The sequence below is a fragment of the Talpa europaea genome (genome assembly GCF_964194135.1).
Source record: "Talpa europaea genome assembly, chromosome: 1".
In the NCBI taxonomy this organism is placed as follows: domain Eukaryota; kingdom Metazoa; phylum Chordata; class Mammalia; order Eulipotyphla; family Talpidae; genus Talpa; species Talpa europaea.
This window is the reverse complement of record NC_140073.1, coordinates 112818198-112842852: the sequence shown is the minus strand read 5'-3', so window position 1 is coordinate 112842852 and position 24655 is coordinate 112818198. Positions and strand designations below refer to the sequence as shown.

Sequence of the window (24655 nt, the reverse complement as noted above, 5' to 3'; positions counted from 1 at the left end):
TTATGGGATTTAAAACAACATTCATTTATTTAGCTCATGAATTTGTAGTTTGGCAGGAACAGCTATCTCTGCCTCACAATGTCAGTTGAAGACACCTGACTGGGGCTAGAAGATCTACAAACAAGATGGTTTATCACATAGTTGGCAAGTTGATGCTGGCTGTGGATCCTCTCCATATCAACCTCAATAATGGGGTCACTTGGGTGGTAGCTGGGGTCTAAGCAAACAGCCCAAGAGATAGAAAGTATGTTTTGCACAGCTATATTCTTTTGGTCAAGCAGTAACAAAATATAGGGAGGGAACACAGACATGACCCTTTCTCTATTTTATGAGAGGCAAATCAAAGAAGTTTGGACTACTACTTTAAAACTGCCACTATGTACTTCAAAAAAGTAATAAAGACATATCTATTGTTCAACTTAAATATATTCATTACCATAAGCCCTTTCTTCCGTCCCATCATTGAATTTAATCTCCCCCTAAAACTTTGTTGGTTCCTTTTTTATGGCACTTGCCCTGCATTAATATATTGCATAATCCTGTGTTAATCTTTACTTGCCACTTCTATATGTAATTCTGAATCACCCTTAGTTTTGCTTTACTTATGGTGGTTACTTAGTGTGTTAACTTAAAGAAAATAAAAGGAAACTTTTTTTACTATTCATGAGTTTTGTTTAAATGTCATATAACAGTGATTTACTAAATTGTATCTTGGCAAATTGCAAGTTGTGCAGGTTGTTTAAAATTGAGAGAGGTAGAAAACAAACTGATGTAAAAATAAGTCATCAAGGTCATAAAAAAGTAAAATGTTGAGCTAAGGAACTGTATAGCAAAATCTATTCTTAATTTAAAATGGGGAATGTTTATTTGCAGTAGAGAATGTTCATCTCAGGACTTATTTAATAGCAAGATAGTACTATAGATTTAAGTTTTTATATAAAATTTGAATTTACACATTTAAACAATTTTACACATAAATAGGAAAACATTTATTTTATTTTATTTTTTTTTTTATAAATTTTATTGTTATATTCCCCATACAATTGCAGCCCCCCATTCTGACCCCAATCCCTCCCCTCCCGCCCCCGCCCCCCTAAAAGTGTCTCTGGTTCATAGTTTTTTGTTGATTTTGATTTTCACTTTCTTATAGTTATTCATTTTCCTGGACCCTTATTTAAGTTTTCTAGATTCCTGCTATGAGTGAGACCATCCGGTATTTTTCTTTTTCTTTTTGGCTTATTTCGCTGAACATGATCCCTTCCAGCGCCATCCATGTTGCAGCAAATTGCATGTGTTTATCTTTTTTGAATGCTGAGTAATATTCCATGGTATATATGTACCACATCTTCTTGATCCAGTCATCTATTTTTGGGCATTTGGGTTGTTTCCAAAGCTTAGCTATTGTAAACAGTGCTGCTATAAACATAGGGGTGCAGGTGTTCTTAGGAATTGATGTTTCTGTGTCCTTTGGGTAAATACCTAGGAGTGGAATTGCTGGGTCATATGGAAGCTCTATGTTTAGTAGGTCCAGAAATCTCCACACAGCTTTCCACAGTGGTTGGACCAGTTTGCACTCCCACCAACAGTGCAGAAGAGTTCCTTTTTCTCCACACCCTCGCCAACATTTGTTGTTGCTAGTTTTTTTAATATGTGCCATTCTCACTGGTGTAAGATGGTATCTCATGGTAGTTTTGATTTGCATTTCCAAATAGGAAAACATTTAAAGTGCATTTTATTTTAATAATTGCTTTAGAAATTTGAGATCGATTAGTTTGTTATTTATTGTAATGTCTGGAACAAGTAGATGTATACTGCTTCTACTAATAGTATCGCTTATTACTTTCCCTGTGCTCTGACTAAGCTCTTTGTGTTGATTATCTCATTTAATATTTACAATGCCGTAAGAGTATTCTCAGGAGGAAGTTTAACTGAGAGATGTCATCAACTGGGAAAAGGCTGTATGTGCATTTAATAAATAGAATGGAGCTAAAACTTAAATGGAGACAGTTTTATACCATAGTCTATGATTTTAACAACTCTACTGTTTTATCATTATTTTAAACTTTGTTTTGTTTCTTTTACATACATAGTTTTTAATCTCATTTTCATTCTATTTGCTTTCAAATTTTAAAATATAGGCATATCCTTGGTGAACATGATTTTTATTGAATTATTGATAAGGATGTTAAAAAATCTTCCAGTCAAGGGCCTCCCCAGTGGCGCAGCGGTTGAGCGCTGGGTTGCAAAGCTGCCCGCGGCCTCTGCGGCGCCGGTTCGATCCCCGGCTCCTCCCCGGCCACCAGAGGAGGGTCCCACATGCCGCGCAGACCTCTCCTGCTCTGCCTGCTCTGCTCCCCGCTCTGGCTCTGGTGAATTCTCTCACTCTCCCGTGCTTCTGACTGTCCCCAGCGCATGTACAAACAAACAAATAAATAAATAAATAAAAATACATGCCTCTTTTAAAAAAAAAAAAAAAAATCTTCCAGTCAAGAGCTGACTGTATGGAACACTTTTTATGATAACTTTACCAGATTGATCTGGAATATTTGATAGCTCTTTTTTGATGATGGTATTTTACATTTAAATGCAGGAAAGGTTGAAAATAATTAATAAAAACACTTCATTGAGTACTAGAAACTTTTTAGAGCAATTATAATAGAAGACATTTGTGAATGGGAAGAGGCTGAAAGTTGATACATCTTAGATGTTTAATTTTTTTCCATCTTAGATGTTTTAAATTGAGACTACCAGAATATTTCATACTACTTTGGCAAATACAGTTTTGTGTTGTATTATTAGCTATTTTAAGTTACTGATGATACTGTAATTCTCTGTTATCTGCTTTTCCTTTGAAAATGATGAAACTGATATTTCTCTTTTGTGACTTCTCTATAATTTCCCCCTTTTATCTGCCTAAAGTTAGATTTAGAAATTAGCAAGCTAAGTTTCTTTCATAGAATGTTATTATGGTGCCCTTTATAGTTAATTATAGATCTCACCTTTTATTAGCTCACAAGTGATGTTAAAAGAATGCATCAGTTAATTTTCATGTGGAAAAGCACATTCAAAGGAAGCAGTCTCAAACCTTCTAATACAGTCTTACACGTGTTAAACCTTTATTTATCTGGGAGAAAACTGTCATACTGTTGAGTTACGGTTTACCCCAAAGTTGGATCAAAAATAATTTACAATATTTGATGCCTTGTTTTTATCTCATTAACAATTTAAAAGATCGAGTCTTTTTTTTTTAAAGATTTATTTTTATTTATTTATAAAAGCACTGGGTACAGTCAGAAGCGCGGGAGGGTAAGAGAATTCACCAGAGTGGGGAGCAGAGCAGGCAGGACCGAAGCACACTGCTGAGGGGAGCAGCGGGTGGCAGGGGAGGTCTGCGCGCCATGTGGGACCCTCCTCTGGTGGCTGGGGAGCAGCTGGGGATTGAACCGGTGCTGCGGACTGCAGGCAGCTTCACAACCTAGCGCTCAACTGCTGCGCCACTGGGGAGGCCCTAAATGATCAAGTCTTAATGTGATTTCATTGATGTTAGTACCTTTTGTAGCATTTAATGATTTTTCTAATGTGTAGCCAGCCACCTGTTCTTTGTGAGTAAAAATTAGTTGTGAGTAAAAATTAGTTGACCAACTAATTTGCAGGATCTCCTTAGGACTAGTTAGGATATGATTAGTCCAGGCAAAATCTGAAATTTTGTGTATAAATTGTTTGGAAAGTAGCAAAATATAAAGACAACTCCATTTATATAATGGTGACATGCTTCTAATTTATTATTTCAGTAACTTAGATACTAAATTAAGAACCAGTGGAAAATTTAGTTGGCCCCAGTAATTATAGTTAAGTGGCCATTTGAAAATACTTAATTGTGTGAAAACACTGTCATCTGAAACTTATACTTTGCAAATGTCAACTCTCACTTTATAGACATTAGCTTATTTAATCCTCATAACAATTCTCTGAGTTAAGATTTTTTTTTTAAACACTGATTTTTTTTTTTAATAGAGGCATGCTTTTATTTATTTATTTTATTTGTTTGTTTATACATGCACTGGGTACAGTCAGAAGCGCGGGAGGGTGAGAGAATTCACCAGAGCCAGAGCAGGGAGCAGAGCAGGCAGAAGGACTGAAGCACACTGCTGAGGGGAGCAGCGGGCGGCAGGAGAGGTCTGCGCGCCATGCGGGACCCTCCTCCGGTGGCCGGGGAGCATCCGGGGATCGAACCGGCACCGCAGAGGCCGCGGGCAGCTTCGCAACCTAGTGCTCAACCGCTGCGCCACTGGGGAGGCCCATGAGTTAAGATTATTATTACCTTAATTTTACAGATTAAAGAACTAGGTTTAACCCATCTGAGGTCATGTAGCTACAACTAGGATTCTAACCAAACCTTTCTGACTATAGGACCTGATTCTTAACTAGACCCGTTCTTAACTGAGATCTGATACCAGAGCTGTACTTTTGATTGCAGTGAACTTTAATAAAAATCTTTAACTGTCAAATAGAATTCATCTCCATAGTATTTTGCTTCTGGAAGTATGCATTTTTACCAATCAGGCCAATAAAAATATAGCTTCTTTACTATTTCAGGAGTTGTGACAATTTAATACAATGTATAGAATTAAAAAGCTATAATGCTTCTTTGCATCAGATCTTAACACTGACATTTGAGGACGATATTGGTGGAAATGGGGAAATGATAGAATCTAATTTTATGTTATCATGTAGGAGAGCATGAAACTTTCTGTTAAAGGGCCAGACAGTAAATATAGCAAATGGCTTTGAAAGCCATTTGGTCTCTGTTGGAACTACTTACTTTTCTAAAGTAGCCATAGATATATATATAAACAAAAGTGTGTTACTGTCTTTCAGTTAAGCTGCAAAAGCAGGTAGCCAGAATATGGAACATTTGCCAACCTGGTTACAGAGAATCTTTTAATTTATACAAATGATAGATAAGATTTATTTTTGATGATACGTTGTTTTTGCAGAGTGGATATTTTCCCTTACTGAAATTTATTGGCATAAAGAACACTTCTTTTCAGCATGTCTCTGGCTGCCTAGATTAATTACCTAATAAATTATTTGATAATTCTAGATATACTTTTATTTTTTAAAGTTTGCTTTAAATGTTTGTTAGTTGGAGGAGGGGACACAACATTTCTACTCAATTAAGAGAAACGTTTTTATAGTCCAGAGGTCTTTTGTTTTTTTCCCCCATTACCTATCATGGCTTGAATTCATAGAGGATGGATTGTAGCAGCTCGTAATCCTTTCCATTGGTTCTCACAAAGTGTCCTTCTTTGGTTGGAGTAGGCTGGTGTTTCACTGGAACCCAAGTTTACCTTTTTGACTTCCTTATTTTTCTGATGATTTTTTTTTTTTTCATAGGTTTCAGGAAACTATCCTGGCTCTTATAGTGCTTGCTATGCTCAATATGAACTGTAATTCTCTTAGCAATAATCTTGCCTTTGTTTGTTTACAACAATGCCAAGTGAATGCTGGTCCACATTATAGACACTTCCAGTTTTGCTGTGGTAACCTTTGTGGGGCATATCTTTTTGAATAGTGCCTATTCTCTTGATGTCTACTTGTAGATTCACATATGTGGTCAACGGAACAACTTCATATTTTTCTTTTTTCAAAGATTTATTTATTTATGCATATAAGAGCTGGGGTGCAGGCCAGAGATGGGGGGTCGGGTGGGTGAGAGAATTCACCAGAGACTGAGTTGGGAGCAGAACAGAAACACACTGCTGAGGGGAGCAGCAGGAGAGACAGGAGAGGTCTGCTGCACCATGTGGGTCACCTCCCTGGCAGGGGATTGAACTGGTGCTGCAATGGCTATAGATAGGTTTAGTGCTGAGACTTAACCCCTTATGCCACCAGGAAGGCCCCAGAACTCCATATTTTCTAAAAGAGCTAGAGAACATGTAGCTAGTGCCTCTACTTTCCCTTTGTGTTGGTCATTTTGGTGATTTACTGGAAGATGGTGGCTCGTGTTAAAAGGACCAGGATATACTTTACTTACTCATTTCTTAGATACCAGTTTTTTATCTTGAAAAAAATTCAGTTTAGAGGTTTTCACTGCAAATTCTGACAAGCTTTATCATAAATTAGGAAGAATTACTATAAAAGATGACATATAATTGGGTGATTATTTTATTTGAATTTATTTTGAAAAGTCATAGATTGACTTAGATCAAGATTTATTGTGTATACTGTTGAATTTTGTAGATTCAGAATTAGTACTATGGTATAGTGAGTTTTCAATATTTTATAGATTCCTTATTACAAGCAGGTTTAACCCTACAAATGCCTGTGGTGCCACAAAGCTTTATTAAATGTAAGTTATTTTTGGTATTGGTTAATATGGTATGTTGTATATTAAATCTAATACAGGCTTTTTATTACTTCCAGAGATTCGTCAGCGAACTGCAGCTCAAAGAAACCTTTCTCCAACACCAGCAAGCCCTAGTCAGGGACCTCCTCCGAAAGGTCCAGTGTCTCCTGGATCACCAAAGGACTCTTCAGCCCCTGGTGGACCCCCAGAAAGAACTGTTGCTCCAGCCTTATCGTCAAATGTGTTACCAAGACGTCTTGGATCCCCTGCTACTTCAGTGCCTGGAATGGGTAAACAGAGCACTTAATGTTATTTACAGTTTATATTGTTTCCTCTGGTTACCAATAAAACGGGCCATTTTCAGACGGTATGGAAATGGCATTTCATTTGGAAATAGCAGAGCAGTTATCTGATTAAGCGGGAGTTCCATATTCAATTAGCCATAACTCTTTACAGCTGGCACCTTGTGATACAGAAACCTATTTCTTGAGCTCATTTAACTGTTATGGCTTCTTTGTTTAAATGGCAATAAAACTTTGTAGTATTCTGTAGTCAACAATATAGTATGTCTTTATATTCAGCTTTAGAATTGCTCCAGATTTATATAAAATGGAGGAGGAAGAGGACCCTTTTGGAATATGTTTATGTTTTTTGCTGAATCCTCTACATATATTTTTAAACATGACAATTATTTCAGGAAGAATATTCCTGCATAGTGATATGCAATTCTACTTTTGTTAACAAGGGATGGTAGATTTTTCTTTTAAGTCATGGAATCATAATATATCCTGACATATTTTAGCATAGCTGCCTTTACTACTATCTCACCCCTTTGAGAATTTGAATGGTAGAGTTCTAGGGAAAGATACCATTTTGGTTTACAATAGATTATATTAACCTCTTTTGGAGTGTGATTTAGACATGGAAACTGTAGCTTCAGCAGATAACAATATTTCATGTAAATTTCCATGTCAATTCTTGAATATGATAGTAAATTATCTTATGTAGGGACATTTAATTATAATTTAGATTACTTTGGTATTTCATTACTAATTACTAATATGTAACTTTTAATGATTTTGAGACTATGAAGTAGGTGATACCAGGTATTCAGGACATTTATGTAATAAAATCAGCCAGCATTCTAAATGTTATTACAGTAGATTTTTGTCTTGCTTTTCTTAAAAAAACAGTATAGATTTTAGAAAATAATTTATAAAGAAAGCTGGCTACAAATATATACAAATCATAACTTTTGAAATAGTTACTGAAAAAATACTTTTAAATCTGACATGTTTTTGAAATTTAGGAAAATTAAATTGTTTGAAAATGAGACATTTTTCAGTAATCTGGTTGATTTGAGATACCCAGGATTTTTAAAGTAAAGTTCTTAGTTGTCTAATGAAAGAACTTTTTGGAGGGAATATGCATACAATACATATATTTGTGTACCTAATTAGCAACTTACAGATAGTAATAAAAATGATATTGTACATACAGGGTTAAGGTTATAGGAGGCACAGTGGCCTAAATTTTGTGATCATGAAAATATAAGTTTATTGAAGATTTTAAAAGTGTAAAAGACACTTGTACATTGCCAAAAATGTGAGTTAAGTGATTTCTTATAGAGAAGATTAATAATTCATTTTTTCATTATGCCATATTTATGGAAGTGATTCAGTTTAATGTGTATTACAACAGGGCTTCCATATGTTTGAAAATTAATAACCAGCAGGTACTTGATAATTTGCCAAGCTGTGTGAGAATGACCAGTATTCCTATAATGATTACCCTTGTTGTTTGTATTAATTACTGTTATCCATAACAGCATGAATATGAAGATGCATTATTTTTAAAGTTGTTTACTATGCAAGGAGCTTAAAATATAAAACCTGTTGTTTCATGTATTTATATTCTTTTATGGAACTTTTCATTTTAAATTTGTGGAAGGAAAATATTCCAGTAAAGGTTAAGTTGGCTTATATGCTTTCAAAATTCAATTTGGCATGCTTATTCAAGCTGAAAATTTATAATGAGGGATGACTTCTTTATTGAGGTAAAGTGGTTTATAACAATTCAGAGGTATAGGTTTACAACTCTTCAGATATGTGTTAACACACCATACCCACCACAGTCATAGCATAGCATCCTCCACCACAGTCCATTGGGCCTCCTCTCTCTTTTGTTCCCCAGTCTGCACCCCACTGCTACCTTCATTTCTATAGTCAGGTTTCTAGAGTTTGTTTTGGTTTAGTTTTGTCTATTGCTCTGTTTTCTCTCTTTGTATTCCACATGTGATTGAAATTATCCTGTATTTGTCTTTTTCCTTCTGGCTTATTTCACTGAACATAATCCTGATGGATGATATTTAAGATTTGCACTTGTTTATTTTTTTGTGATAGTGAGTAAATGTTGTTAGGCAAGTAAGCCAATAACTTCTCTGATGAAATCTGAGAAATGTATTTTATTTATATTAAAAATAATATAAAATATATTCTTACATAAATATATATTTATCTTATATTCTTATATTAAGAATTATATTTAATGTTAAGTTACTCTGGAATCTGAAGTTTATTTACTAGTAGTTGTAATTTTGACATCAACTACACTGTTTTATTTTATTTAAAAAAAATATTTTTTTTAAATTTATGCATATAAGAACTGGGGTCCAGGCCAGAGGTGCAAGGGAAGGGAGGTTCTGCAGGATATGTGTGAGAGGATTCACCAGAGACAGAGTGGGGAGCAGAACAGGCACATTGACTGAAATACACTGCTGAGGGGAGCAGTGGGTGAGACAAGAGAGGTCTGTTGCACCTTGTGGGTTAGCTTCCTAACCAGGAATCAAACTCATGTTGCAGTGGCTAGTTAGCTCGGTAGCACTAAGACTTTAACCCCTGTGCCACCAGGGAGGCCCTAATTGCCCTTTTTTAGATGGTAACAGCCTTTAGGTTTGTGATTATTTACAAATTTTAAAACTAACCCTTGAAAACTGACCATAGATCTGAGGCACCCAGGAGGTTAAGGGAAGGTGGAAGAAGTGGGGGAGGGGAGAAACCAGAGAGGAAGGAGCACACAGTGGACAATGGTGGGGGACTATGAGTGCTTTGGTGGTTGGAAAACTATGCTGACAACACTTGAGGGGAGAAATCCTAATTGTGAAAAAACAAATCAGGATATAAAATAGTGATATGTCATTAAAAATATAAAATAAAAAATGTTCCAAGATATCAAGAATAAACTTTTTCCAGTGTTTCACCTTGGCTCTCAGAAATAATTGTTATATTACTTAAAGAATCCAGATTACCCAGATTTAGGGTCATCCCTAGAGAAGTATGAAAGAAAAAGTAGGAGGAAATAAATAACCTTTTTATCACAGAAAGCTACCTTAAGGCAGGGCAAACATCTATGAGCAATGTTTTGTCACATGAAGGCATCTCCTCCTTCTTATATGAGACCCCCCTCCTTAATGTTGTTTTCTGGCTTGCTTGTTTTCTAATGGGGAATCTGTTGTTATTCTACCTTTGTTTCTCTGTACATAATGCATCTTTTTCTGTTTTAAGGTTTTCTCTGTATCTCTTGTTTTAAGCAGTTTTATTCATGTCTTGGTACAAAGTTATGTTTTTTGTGTTTGAGATTTGTTGATAATTTTGAAACTGGGAATTTCTAGTTTTCATCAGATGAGGAAAATTTTTATGCATTATTTCTTCAATATTCTTTCTTTTCCTCCTTTCTTTTTTTTTTTTGTGGGACCCTCGCCGGTGGCCGGGGATCGAACTGGGTTGCTGCCTTGCAACCCAGCGCTCAACCGCCGCGCCACCAGGGGAGGCCCACTTTTCCTCCTTTCTTTATGGACTCCAATTATATGTGTATTAGGCAGGATGAGGTTGCACCATACCTTCCTGATAATTTGTATATCTTATAAATGTTCTAGTCTTTGCTCTGTGTTTTGTTTTATATGGTTCCTACTGCTACACTTTCATGTTTACTAATAATTTTTTCTCTGATGTCCAAACTGCTATTCATCTGTCTGTAGATATTTCATTCTAGATGTGGTTTTCATCTATAGAAGTTCAACTTTTTCTATGTTGAATCTTTCCTCTAGATTCTCAAGCATGTTTAATTTAGTTATAATAAATGTTTAGATGTTTTTGTTTACTAATTTTATTATCTGTCATTCCTGGCTCACTTTTGATTGATTTTTCTCATTATGGATTTTATTTTATTTGTATGTCTCATGATTTTTGGTTTGATGCCAGACGTTGTGAATTTTACCTTACTGGATGCTGTATATTTTTATATTCCTGTACAAAACTCTGAATACTTACCCAGTGACCTGTGAATTATGAAGTTTCACTCTGGCTAGTGGGGACATGCACAAGTTTAGCTCCCCATGAGCACTGTTTCCTTGAATATTTTTGGGTGGCTCTTTCTCTGCTTGTGGGTAGTATCCTCACATGCATGAGCCAATTCAGTACTCTGCTAAATACCCTTGGGAGACCTCTACAGATCGTTGGTATTCTTGCTTTGCTTATTCTCTCCTATCTGGCACTCCTTCTTGTGAACTCAAGCTACCTTGACCTTCCCAGAGTTCCAGCTTTCTCTCTTCAACTCAGGGAGACTGAGGCATTTTACCTGGGTTTTTTCTCTCTGAGCTGCAGCCTTGAAACTCCCAACCAACAAGTCAAAGCATTTGTAATCTTCATCTTATTTGCTTTTTATTCTACATTGCCTAGTTGGTCATCAGTGTCTTTAAAACTGCTGCATCACAAATTTTGCATGGTGTGTTATTATTTCAGTTGGGAAGGTAAATCTGACCCATAACTTTATTATGGTCCAAAGTAGAAGTCCCCTCATTTATTAGTATGTGAACTTTAAAAGTTTGGGTATTTTTAAAAATTAGTCTGTACAGAAACATGCTGTCATTACCTAATATATTATGTTGGTAGTTCTGATATAGCACTACTTCTTGTAGTGCAGTATTTTTAATGAAAATTTGAATGTTCTATGGAGATTTTTAAGAACCAATAATATTTTTGTTTTGTTAAAGTCTTATACAGGTTCTGATAAGCCTAGATAGTTCTTGGTAAGTGAATTAAAATTTAAATGTACTTTATACCTATAAATTTTACATGTATTTATTTACTAGGTCTTCATCCTCCGGGTCCACCTTTGGCAAGGCCCATTCTTCCCCGAGAACGAGGTGCTCTGGATAGAATTGTTGAATATTTAGTTGGTGATGGACCACAAAACAGGTAATGTTCGCTAGAGTAGTAGATAAATAAAAAAGAAGAAAAAGTTATTGGCTAGGCTGTGTGTATCCATGTACTAGATATTCTAGTGATTATAGATCATAATGGAATACTTTGTAGCCCAGCAAAAAATACATGTTCAATAGTTTTTCAGTAGGAGTTTGGATAAAGTAGTCAAGATAAACTGTAGAAAAATGTATAACATATAATAGAAAAATATAACTATTATAACCCTACCAAATGATTGTTTTTAGAGAAATTAAATCATTGCATTGAAATTTACACTTGAAGAGCACAAAAATAATGAAAGCTTGGTAGGTTATCAGAAATGGAGTTTATATGTGTCAGTACTATACTTGGTGAGGGTGATAATTTTATTTATTTTTTTTAAATATTATTTATTTATACAAGCACTGGGTACAGTCAGAAGTGTGGGAGGGTGAGAGAATTCATCAGAGCCGAAGGGGAGAGCAGAGCAGGCAGACAGATGAAGTACACTGCTGAGGGGAGCAGCGGGCGGCAGGAGAGGTCTGTGCGCCATGTGGGACCCTCACCAGTTGCTGGGGATCGAACTAGCGCTGCAGAAGCTACGGGCAGCTTCGCAACCCAGCGCTCAACCGCTGCACCACTGGGGAGGCCTGAGGGTGATAATTTTAATAAAAATAAAGACAATTTGCATGTATTTGGAACTTATAATTCTCAAAATGTCTTCTAATTATTATAGAAGAATAGAATTTAATGTTAATATAATTATGTATTACTCAAAATAGATTATTGTTAGATATGGTCAGGTTTTGATAAATGCATACACAGAGAACAGAGAAAGAAAATATTTAAATAGAAAATAAGGAAGATATTTAAGTATAACTGGGATAGATACAGGAATAATGATGTACAAAAATAACCTTTGGGCTAGAGAAAATTAAATCCATTTCCTTACTACAAGACTTTTTGATAATAATATTCACTGTGAATCTCTAAGTGATTCCATCTTTTCCAATCCTGTCAGACCACAAATTTGGGATCCCAAGAATATATGTTGAAAGACACTGAAACGTTAATGTTGTTATCAAGACTTTCTGCTAACTTAGTAATGATACAGTAATTTGACTGCTGCTTAGTTTATTTTTAGTTTGATGTATAAATTATACTTTGGAATGTTTGAAATTTGGCTCTTGCTTTTAAAGAATGTTGTTTATTGTTAACTAAGTTGCATCTAATCTGTTAAAACATAAGTAACTATGTTAAAATATAAGTTAGCTGTAATAACTAAAATATCCTCTCATGAGTTTTGTCTCCATTTATAACTTGTCTACTTTTTCTTTTTTCTTTCTTCTTTTTTTTTTTTTTTTGCTTAGAGAAAGAAAAAAATTATTAAGGAGAAAAAGAACAGAAAAATAACTTGTCTGCTCTTTTTTGGGGTGTAGGTATGCCCTTATATGTCAGCAGTGTTTTTCTCATAATGGCATGGCTTTGAAAGAAGAATTTGAATACATTGGTAAGAATTATTAGCAATTAGATTTAAATATTTTATGCCAATTCCTATGCAATGGCATTTATTTTAGGTACTGTCTTTGTATATATTGCTCAGGCACATTGTTCTTACTTTAGAACACAAGGCAGATAGAGAATGCAGGTTTCTTACTTAAACAATGTGCAACCTCTCAGCTAGTTGTTCTCAAATTTCACTATCACAATCACCTGACAAGCTTTTAAAAATTATGATGCCCAGCACCCAGCTATAAAGACCTTAATTGATTTGGCCTGGGGTCCATGGATCAGTACCTTTTTATTTTAAGCTACTCAGATAATTCTCATATGTAGCCATTATTTTAAAACCACCGAACTCAGTTAATTATGCTTTTCAGCTAGGACAGACAACATTTTCTTGGGCAGATCAGTGAGATTTTGTATTTTAAAATAACATGATTCTGATTATTAGAAATGTGATTTTTTTTACTGTAATATATTTAGATTATTATTAGTACTGCTTTGCCATTAGTTAACTTGATGTATAACTTACTGTTTTCTGCTTTAAAGTTAATGTTGTAATTCTATAAAGTAGAAAGCATGCTTTAAAATTAACTTTGATTAGAACACCTACCATCATAATATTAAAATCACAGATAAATTTCAGAAATGATAAATAACTTTTGAAGGGTTCTTTGCCTTTTTGTAAAAGTAATCTTGAGTGTCCTTGAATTTTCTTTGGTTTGTGATTTTATTTTTTAAATTCTCTGCAGCTTTTCGATGTGCCTACTGTTTTTTCTTGAATCCTGCAAGAAAAACCAGACCCCAGGCGCCAAGACTTCCAGAGTTTAGTTTTGAGAAGCGGCAGGCAATGGAAGGCTCAACTTTAGTTGGTCCGTTGCCCTCAGGAAGTGTGATTTCATCAGAGAACCAATTTAGTGAAGGTATGAATATGTTTAAATTTTTATTTGAAAAATAAAAATTTTGCTGTTTAACAATAAAGGCATAATGCTTTTAGATAATAATGCATTAATAGATCATATTTTGCTGTATGCATATATCAGCTATTGCCCTGATCATAGCTTTCTGTATGATTGGTATGATGTGTTCCTTTTTTTTTTTTTTTTTTTGGTGGGACCCTTGCCGGCGGCTGAGGAATGAACTGGCGCTGCAGAGGCTGCGGGCAGCCTTGCAGCCCAGCGCCCAACCGCTGCGCCACCAGGGGAGGCCCTCGATGTGTTTCATTTTTAAAATGCAAGTAGTATTGTGTTAAGCAGCATCTAGCAACAGCTAGGTAAACATGGCGTGACCTTGTCCAATAACTTGTGAGATCTGATTGATATGTTCTTGTTGAATCATTTTATTTTTCTTTATTTGAATGAATTATGAAACTACTTAATAAGGGTTAAATTCTTATAAAATTTTAGTTAATATTAATGAAATAAGTTTGTCCCTACCACTTGAATTGGTAGACATTACTAGAAAGCAGGAAACTTTGAAAGTTTCTTTGCATTTTTTTTTTTTGTTAAGATTTATTTATTTATGCATACAAGAATTGAGGTACAGGCAAGAGGTGCAGAGGGTGAGAGGATTCACCAGAGATAGAGTGGGGAACAGAACAGGCAGACTGACTGAAATACACTGCTGAGGGGAGCAGCAGGCAAAACAGGAGAGGTCTGCTGAACCATGTGGGTAGCTCCTTGGCTGGCTGGGGGATGGAACTCATGCTGCAGAGGCTGCGGACAGCTTCACAGTGCTGTGCTTAACCCCTTATGCCACCAGGGAGGCCCTTCTTTGCATTCTTGCATGACAGTGTTGATAGGACTGGCATACCTTTGAAATGGTTTGTAGAGGTTAACATCGTTGATGCATGTCCTTGATATAGAACAACCTTATAATAGAGAAACAGAATTTATCAGACTTCACTGCATTTTATTTTTTTATTTTTTTTCTTAAAGGGAAAGTTTCCAGGTTTTTTTTTTTTTTTTTTTTTTAAGATTTATTTATTTATTTATACAAGCACTGGGTACAGTCAGAAGCACGGGAGGGTGAGTGAATTCACCAGAGCCAGAGCGGGGAGCAGAGCAGGCAGAAAGACCAAAGTACACTGCTGAGGGGAGCAGCGGGCGGCAGGAGAGGTCTGCGCGCCATGTGGGACCCTCCTCCTGTAGCTGGGGATCGAACTGGCGCTGCAGAGGCTGCGGGCAGCTTCGCAACCCAGCACTCAACCGTGGCACCACCGGGGAGGCCCTTCACTGCATTTTAAAACTCAACTTCAAGTTCTGTTTTAAGAATTCTTGCGTGGTTTCATGAAAAATAATGGAAAACATAAGATGGAAAATTTGACTATTGCAACTATTTTTTTTGTTAGGAGCTATTTGTTTAGCAACTCTGAGTTATGAAGATTGCTAAAATTATGACACAGACAATGATACTGGTGTTATGACTGGTATAGGAAAAAAGCCTTATTTGAAATTCATATAATTTAATGTACATATTTTTATATTAAAGTAAAATATGTATGATTTTGTATAATTCATATAATTTATTTAGCAGTCAGTATTCTTTTAATTCTAAGATTTATTATTTGCATATATTTATTTATCAAAGCTTTGAGAATTGAAAAAATTGCTTTAACAGAACAATATTGAAGCAGTGAATTTTCAGATATCAGAAGTTTAGTGTGAAGATTTAAGTACCTTTTTAAAAAAATTTTGCAGAGTGAACTTAAAATGCATATGCTAACTTGGGGTTGGCTTTTGGCTAACAAATGTCAAAATGAATTTGAATACAGATAGCCATTACAGGAGGCTTGTATCCTACTTCCAATACTGAATCAATACAATTGTCTTCTCCAAGTCTGCAACATCAACTCCAAATCCAATATAAAATTTTTTTCTTATGCTTAAGTCATGCTCCGAGCTGCATGCTGTCACATACAAATCATCTGTCTTGCCATGCAACCTCTTGGAACTGAAAATTAAAGGACTTCATGCTGAAGATGCCTAGAGGAATAATTGAAGTCATTTCCATGAATAACTTAGCTTGTGAAAGCTACTGTGGATATTTGCAAGCCAATAGTTGGGGAAAATAATGGAAAAATCAGCCAACAAAACAAAAATCTTGACAAGAATCCCATTCTTTATGTCTTCCTCTAAGGTCTAGATGGATAGTTAGCAAACAACACCGGCTATACCTTTCCTTCTCATCTAATCTAGGAGGAGCAATACCCCAGATGTCTTATTTTCTGTATGAAACCCCTGGAATGAAGTCTAACTGCCTCAAACTCAGTCCTGATAAGGTAATGTTAATAGGTGAAGACAAAATTTCTATCAGATTCTGATACTCCTTAGTACTAGAAATTGAAGTAACAATTCCATGTAGTTAAGGTAGTCTTTAGAATAGTAAACTGTTCATACTTCTCTTTGGATTCATCAAAATGGCAATAAAGCACCTTTTACTTCTTTGGCTTTCCAGAAGATTGAAACTTTTCTCCAAGACTATGGTCTCAACATTATGATAAACAGTTATAAATTTCAAGCTGGATTTCTTTAGTAAATGACTGGAAGTATTTCCTTTTTTTTTTTTTTTAAGATTTATTTATTTATTTAAGCACTGGGTACAGTCAGAAGCACGGGAGGGTGAGAGTGGGGAGCAGAACAGGCAGAAGGACCGAAGTACACTGCTGAGGGGAGCAGCAGGTGGCAGAAGAGGTCTGCGCGCCACGTGGGACCCTCCCTCTGCAGGCCATGTGGGACCCTCCTCCTGTGGCCAGGGAGCAGCCGGGGATCGAACCGGCACTGTAGAGGCTGCGGGCAGCTTCACAACCCAGCGCTCAACCGCTGCACCACGGGGGAGGCCCTGACTGGAAGTATTTCTGATGAACAGATGAAGCTGCGATGGTTTTGAACACCAGTGGCATACCTTTATGATTAAATTGAACTATTAAGACTGTATCATCTTACTCATCTCCTCTCCATGCTGACAGCCCATGTAATTGAAAGATTAGATTTCTGATTTCTACATTCTTGAAGAAATTTAGATCTGGAAAAAATCTTTCCTGCTTTAATATATATGTACATATAGTATATGTACATGCTTAGTACTAGAAATTGAAGCAACAGAAGAAGATATGCAGCATATCTTCTGCACTAATGTACTATAGGTTATTGAAGTTATAGATGGAACCATTTGTAACCTAGAATTAATAGAAGAATAACCTAGAATTAATAGAGGAAGCCTTTTTTATTTTTCTATTCTATGATGCAAGACTTTGAAATTAAATTTTGTCTTGGTTCTGCTCCTGGAAGACTTTACATTTAGGATGAGGCACAAGACCCTTATAATTTTTCAACCACTCTTTAGAACATATCTTCTGCACTAATATGGAATCTTGGAAAGTTTTCAACAAAGAAGGAGACCTAGAAGAAATTTCTCCCAATGATTGTTCATTTGAGTTCCTAGAATTTTTTTCTAGAACTGTGAATACAGATGCTTTGGAAATAGAGTATTAGAGAAATAAGAAATTAGGATTATGGGTTATCTTTTTATCTAACAGATACTAGATATATCAAACTAATGAACTGCTTTTAGGTTTCTCAGTTTCTCTTATGGTTAAAAGAACAGGACAATAATTCTTGAATCTCTGAGAAGCCACACTGAAGTGGTCTATAAATTTTACTTTTTTAAAAAAAGTGTATTTCCAAAAATACCTGATAAAGAGCTTTCTGTTTAGATAACTGGAGTACTTTATGGATAAATTGTGGATAGAGTACATGGTTCCTACATTGTTTATATACTTACAGAGTGATTTTGGCCTACCATGTTTGAAAACTTTAATGTTGCTTTCATTGCTCAGTTGTATTTGTGTAGATCTCACGTCACTATTTTATTAGAAAATAGCTTTTATTCATTTGGAAATATTAAAAATAATGGCTTCTAAACAAAACTAAAAGAGCAAGTAAAATTTGCCCTGATAATCTGATTTCTGCTTTCTTTATTTTAAAAGATTTATTTATGCATACAAGAGCAGGGGCACAGGCCAGAGATGTGGGGGGTGAAAGAGGATCCACCAGAGACAGAGTGGGAAACAGAACAGGCAGATTGACTGAAATACACTACTGAGGGAGCAGCGGGTGAGACAGGAGAGGTCTGCCTCACCATGTGGATTTCTCTCTGGCCGGCTGGGGATTGAACTCCTGCTGCAGAGGCTGTGGATTGCTTCATAGTGCGGTGCTTAACCCCTTGCACCACCAGGGAGGCCCTCTGCTCTTTATTTTAAGTAATATACTGTTACTATTAAGTTGAACTAGGAAAAATTCTCTTTTTAGTGTTGTTATGATGCTTAACTTGAATTATTTGATAATGTAATTTTTGTTTTATTGAATTCTGTGTATTACCAGATTCAAAAAGCTTTACCTTTATATATATTTAATTATGTATAGCTTACTCAGGATGTAATTTGCCTGTAGTATGGTGTTTCATTTTAGTATTGACATAGAGATGTTTTGGCCTTGTGATTCCCTTTTCTAAATTATCTTTACTAGTAGTTTTATAGCATTACTTAATAATGAAATTCTTACTTACCAATGTATTGGTTTACTAATAGTAAATAAATGGTGTTCTGTGCATTTGAATACAAGATTTTTCTCAAAGTTGTTGGTTATGTAATTGGATTTTATTCATTGAGTCATTGGGTTGAGTTGGGAAGAAATTCATGTCTGTTCCTTAAATAGAAGCTGGCCATTTTCTTTAAGGCAGAAAAATCTTGTAAAAATCATTTTGTTTAAAACCATTGAGTTCAAAGACAACTTGTACATTTTAACATTTCTTTTGGATATGTTTTATAATATACAAATATAATGGGTACTGATGTTAGCAAGGCAAAAGAAAAAACCTTTCATTGTTAAAAAGGAATTAAAAGGAAAAAATCTAAATTAATTCACCAAAATAAATGGGCTTTTTTGAAAGTATAACTTAAATAGAATCATATATTTTCCTGTGGAAATTAAATATTTCCTTTGGAAGTAAAATTGTTTTACTAGATGATTCTTTAGTTTTCTTAGAGATATTTTCTTTTAAGAGCTAGAATAAATATCTAAAGGTAAGGTGATACTCATGTTTTTGCATGCGTGTATTTATTGGGGAGTAGTGGTATTCATTATACATTTATGCTCAGTTTTATAAGTTTGAGTTGTCTAGCTTTGTCTAGTTTGAATTTGCCCAAACAACTGGAAGCAATTGTTACACTGTGGTAGGAAAAGCTTTTCTCTCAAGAATATTGGAATAGGAGTGGGGCAGGGGCTGGAATGGGCAAAGGGTCATTTGTATTTTATCACATTGTGGTATATTGTTTTCCTGGCACTACTGATGCCATAGTTGATTGTCAAAAATTTCCTAACTCTGGAATCAGGTCATTCAGATAACTTTCAAATTTAATATTAAACTGGTACTAAATGGGGGGAGAGTAGGCCTGCTGAATTAGTATGAATGCAAAGACTGGTTTCTCTTTGAGTACTTTATGTCTAAAATGTTAACATCTTCTATGTTTTATACCACTAAGCTACTTAAAGTATAACCTCACAGAAAAAAATGTACTTTTTTTTTTTAGAATAGACAAATGATTCTCTCCCATAGAAATAAAATACTTTTGGAATATTTAATCATCTTATTATAAAGTAATTAAGTGATTGTTAATTCATTATTAAACTAATATGTAATACCCTCTTAATCTTACACACCTAGTTCACTTAAATCTCATTTCAATCACTTCTCACAAAATAGCACAGGCATCCAAACATTGAATATCTATTTCATTTAGTAACTAGCTGATGCCTGCATTGTAGGCATCACGACACATCAATTTTTTATTTCGTTACTGCTATTAAAATTAACCTGGGGAAGAAATATAGTCATTAATCTGTAATCTAATTATTTTCAAGCCCTGTTCACCATTTCACCATATTTTAGTCTTCATATATTCTCTGAAATACAATACAGCATTGACCACATGCTTTGTAACTGATGTTATTGTCTTCTTATGACAGTTACATGGCATTTCTTTGAATTCATGTTTATAAACATTTAAAATTTTCAGGATTATAGTTTTTCTTTTTATACTAACTTCTTATGTAAGACTCCAGAATTTAAAAAATAAATTGGATGTGACTAGTAACCTGTTTCTGGAAATAGTGATATCACACAGCTTTAATATGATAAATCTTGAACTTTGATACCTCATGTATAAGTTCAGTATTGAGACTTTTTTGTGTGTGAGTTCTGGATTTTGAGTTTTTGATTTTTTCATGTCATATGGCTTTTCTGGTTTGTTTCAGAGACTTACTAAATTACAACATTTTAAAGTTCTTGGCAAGTAAATATTGCTCTAAGGCCAGAGAATTGTGGAAAACCGTGACTCTTAAAATTCAACTCTGGATAAATTCTTTGAGGGTAGAATTACAAATAGTTGGCAGCTCCTAAAGTTTTCCACTGCAGAACTTGCCTGCCCTGTAGGATCTGTACATGCTCACAAGGTTTCATTTGCACTTTCTGCTTCTCCTTTGTGCACTGCGACATTCAAATGACAAAACTCATATTGCCTACTCCTTCTCCATTTTGGATTTTTTTCTAAGATTGCAAGTAATGCCATTTTTAAGTTCCCTTTAAGAAATTAGGTCACAAATATCATTGTGAGTATTCCCCACTACTTTTTGTGATCATGTGAAATTTTTATACAGTAAAACCTTGTTAACTTGGATATCCCTAACTGGTCTCTCATCCCTCAAGATTTAAACCTCTAGGTCTGAAAATGCTACATACCTAGAACCACAATGCTTGGGCGAGAAAAAGGAGGGCCTTTTCCCATCACGCACCAGAAGCTAAGCAGAGGTCTTGATCTCTCCCTTAAAATTTACTTCCTTTATACTCTCTTCAGAGTTTCATTAAATTCAAATCCTTTAATATATAATTCAACATTTTATCAAATAAAATATTGTGTCTTTGGAAAAGGTAGATCTTGACTTCCTCAGTGTTTGAATAATAGAGGTACAAATTAGTATGGGAAATAGCACCCCCCCTACACCCTGACCCTTGCACACAGAGGAAAAGGGAGACTGGGTAAAAGGGAGGTAATAGTGCACTTGCTTTGTTTGCTGGGTGGTTGTCTTATAGCACCCAATTCTGTTGGGACTTTGTTATATTTGGACATTCAACTTTCAAATACATTTTAGGAGCTTAATTTTATGAAAATATAGGACTTTGTATAAAAGGTTTGTTTACCCCAAATTGTGTTCCTTTCTTCATTTATTCCAGTTCATATGTGGTATGTTATTAGGAATTAAATACATCTTTTAAAATATTTTAAGGATAATAGGCTATTATTCGCTTAGTTCATATATGTGTGTATTTATCTTTTGCTTACCTTATGTAGTGGTTTTGACATTTGGGTATTCCTAAAGTCTTGATTCTTTATCTTTTCAGAATCTTTAGAAGAACCAGATGTTCTTGATAACAGTGAAGAGCAGACAGATGACAAAATATCAGATACAGAGCAGATGGACCAAGTGATTGAAAAAGCATCTGTCACAGAAGAATCAGAGGAGAAACAAGAAGAGAACAAGAGTGAGGAAACTTCAGTGAATGAAGACAAGTCAACAGTTTCCATAGCTGATTCTAGTCCTAACCCTGAACTAAGTGAAGAATCTTTAATGACAATGTAGTAAATGCTTCCACGTGCCTTCAACTGGATATTTGTAGTCTTGTTGATGTCAGTTTGTTGCTTTTTAGGTGGTTCTTTCTATATTTTTCCACCTCTGAGGAAATGCTTGAAATCATTTGACTTCAGATTTGCTACCTATTTCAATATGTCAAAGTTATATATCTACTGGGAGTTAAAATTAAAAGCAAGTGATGTCAGTAAAGTAAGATCCTTTTGTACAAAGGATGTACAAAGACCCATACTGTTGAGATAGCTTTTAGATTTTTTTCATTCTAAAAGTAAACAAACATGATAGCATCCTTGTTTCCTATGTGTGACCTGTAAATAATATCCATTTTAACATAGGAAGAACTTTGGTTAAGTTCTAATAGTGTTTGTTTTGAGGAATGAAACACAACTGAGATTTTTAATGTCAACATTAAAAATGGATAGAATTTTAACTTTTTGGACATTTTCTGGGGGGATATCTATTTAAGCATTTACATTTAGTGGTGTAGAAGTTTTAACCGTAACTACATAGTTGGTACGAATTTTCAGTAAGAATGCTATTCAACAGTCAAGTGCAGTGTTTCTTTTTGATGTCTATTATTTTGCAGCTGGGCCAAAGGCACATGATGTATATAATTAGCTTATGTTTACATATTTACATATAGGAAACATCTCTGCACTTGACTGTACTTGAATTCTGAACATTATTTATACTTGTAAAATAATGATACATACGTGAATTTTGTGCTCTTGTATGTTTTTTTTGTTAAGGAAAATACAGATGATCTGGCAGTTTATTTCTGTTAACTATCTAGACTTCTTCAAAACAGTATTTTGGTGGATGACTTGGCTACCTGAAAAATCCAAGTAGGAAGAACTGATAATACAGTAAATAAATCTATAGATTCGTGTGTTATAATGCTTTTATTCAGACTTGTTGCTTTTCAAATTCAGGGATTGTGAGGACAAATTTTGTGAAAAGAGGCAATGAGTTACTTACTGGTTGTTTCTTGGATTTAATATGTGTATAAAGGATTAACTGAGGAAAAAAATTACCCGTAATGGTAATTAGACTTAATTACAGTGTGGCTATGTTTTCTAGCTTCCTTTGATCACTCTACTCCTCTATTAAAAAATAAATTATGCCAAAGGGAGGAATATGTAGGAATGGTGTATGTGACAAATACTTCTAAGTTGTACACAGTTTACTAAAAAATTAATAAAATAATATTTGTTATCATTTAAAAAGCCATCTTTATCATTTAATATCTTATAGTCTGATAGATATTTTTAAGGAATTCAATCTGTTAATAGTCTGAGGTGTCATGATATGGGACCACAGTGTTCACGATTTTGGAATTGGGTTTAAGTTCAAGCACTGCTATATTGGCCAAGTCACCTTTCTCACCTGAGACTGTTTTTCTATCCATAATGTGGGAAGAATATTTTCTGGGGCATATGGAGATGATCGAGATTTTATGTGATGTGGATATTAAGTAAATAATAGCATTTTATATATCTGTATATAATATATCCTTCTGAAGTATGGAAGGGCCATGAATCTTTCCTTTTGCAAATAAGGAAATTTTAAAAATATATATGAACATGTATTCAGCTGCTCAGAATCAAGTCAAAGCTTTTTGTATCCACTTTTCTCTATCATGTATGTGTGTATAAATATGTAGATTAAATCATTTTGAGATAAAGTAGGAAACTGAAACTATGGAATATGTTTTATTTTTGATGAGTTCCACTATGTTTTTTTGTGTTATTGACCCATTAACTTTCTATTAATACCTTGCAAAGTCTTCTCTAAAACTTTCACTTTATGATATATGTTGCTTGAAAATGAGAACTATCTCAAGAAATAGAATTTAATGATAATATCACGTAGATATTATGAAAAATATCTTTGGGGGCCTCCCGGGTGGCGCAGCGGTTGAGCGCTGGGCTACAAAGCTGCCTGCAGCCTCTGCAGCGCCGGTTTGATACCCGGCCGCCTGTGAGGGTCCCACATGGCCTGCAGACCTCTCCTGCCTCCCGCTGCTCCCTTCAGCAGTGTATTTCGTCGGTCTGCCTGTTCTGTTCCCCGCTCTGGCTCTGGTGAATCCTCTCACCCTCCTACGCTTCTGACTGTACCCAATCTTTAAAAAAAAGAAAAAGAAAAGAAAAATATCTTTGGAAAAAATAAGAAGGTTAAAGTGAAATTAATGCAACTGGTAATTTGCTGTAACTGTAAAATAGAAATATTTATTCTGATACTGTAATAAAGTTAATGGTTGAAAGAGTGTAAAATGCCCCATTTCTAATTATTAAGACTAGTATAAATGAAGAAAAGCAAGCTATTAAGACCATGCCCAGTGTGATCTTAACTTCCCTACTATTAATGCTCAACAGGTCATCATCTAAACTGTTCTTAGTATGTCCTCAGCATGATCCACAAGCATGATCTGGCTTTTGTCTCTCCTTTCTCCCCATTGTTGAGCTATAGCTTCCTGGGCCTCTGGTTCTCTCACCATGCTGAGTCCTTTCTTGCCTTAAGTTTCAGTTTAAATTTTTCCTCCTTAGAGGACCTCCCAGATTCCCTATTGCATGGTGGCTTCTGCCTTTTTTTTTTTTTTTTAAAAGATTTATTTATGCAAGAACTGGGGTGCAGTCAGAGGCATGGGAGGGTGAGAGAATTCACCAGAGACAGAGCAGGGAGCAGAACAGGCAGACGGACTGAAGACACTGCTGAGGGGAGAAGTGGAGTGAGACAGGAGAGGTCTGCCATGCCATGGGGGTTGCTCCCTGGCTGGCCGGGAATCGAACCGGCACTGCAGAGGCTGCAGACAGCTTCACAGCGTGGCTCTCAACCCGCTGTGCCACGAGGAGGCCTGG

General features: G+C 35.3%; 1 protein-coding gene across 2 annotated transcripts in view; it reads left to right on the top strand.

The window, feature by feature from the left end:
- The window catches only part of LNPK (lunapark, ER junction formation factor), a gene marked incomplete at both ends in the record, with an annotated part of 47112 nt that extends 25324 nt beyond the window's left edge, over window positions 1-21788 (top strand). Inside the window, 5 exons of one of the 2 annotated variants that reach the window (XM_084246453.1) lie at window positions 6427-6639; window positions 11499-11604; window positions 13029-13099; window positions 13845-14009; window positions 21550-21788. In XM_084246453.1, coding sequence (XP_084102579.1) covers window positions 6427-6639; window positions 11499-11604; window positions 13029-13099; window positions 13845-14009; window positions 21550-21788 — 794 coding nt within the window. Of the gene's footprint in view, window positions 1-6426; window positions 6640-11498; window positions 11605-13028; window positions 13100-13844; window positions 14016-21549 lie in introns of both variants that reach the window. The other variant, XM_084246452.1, reaches the window with a different exon arrangement.
- Between the last annotated feature and the right edge of the window lie 2867 nt (window positions 21789-24655).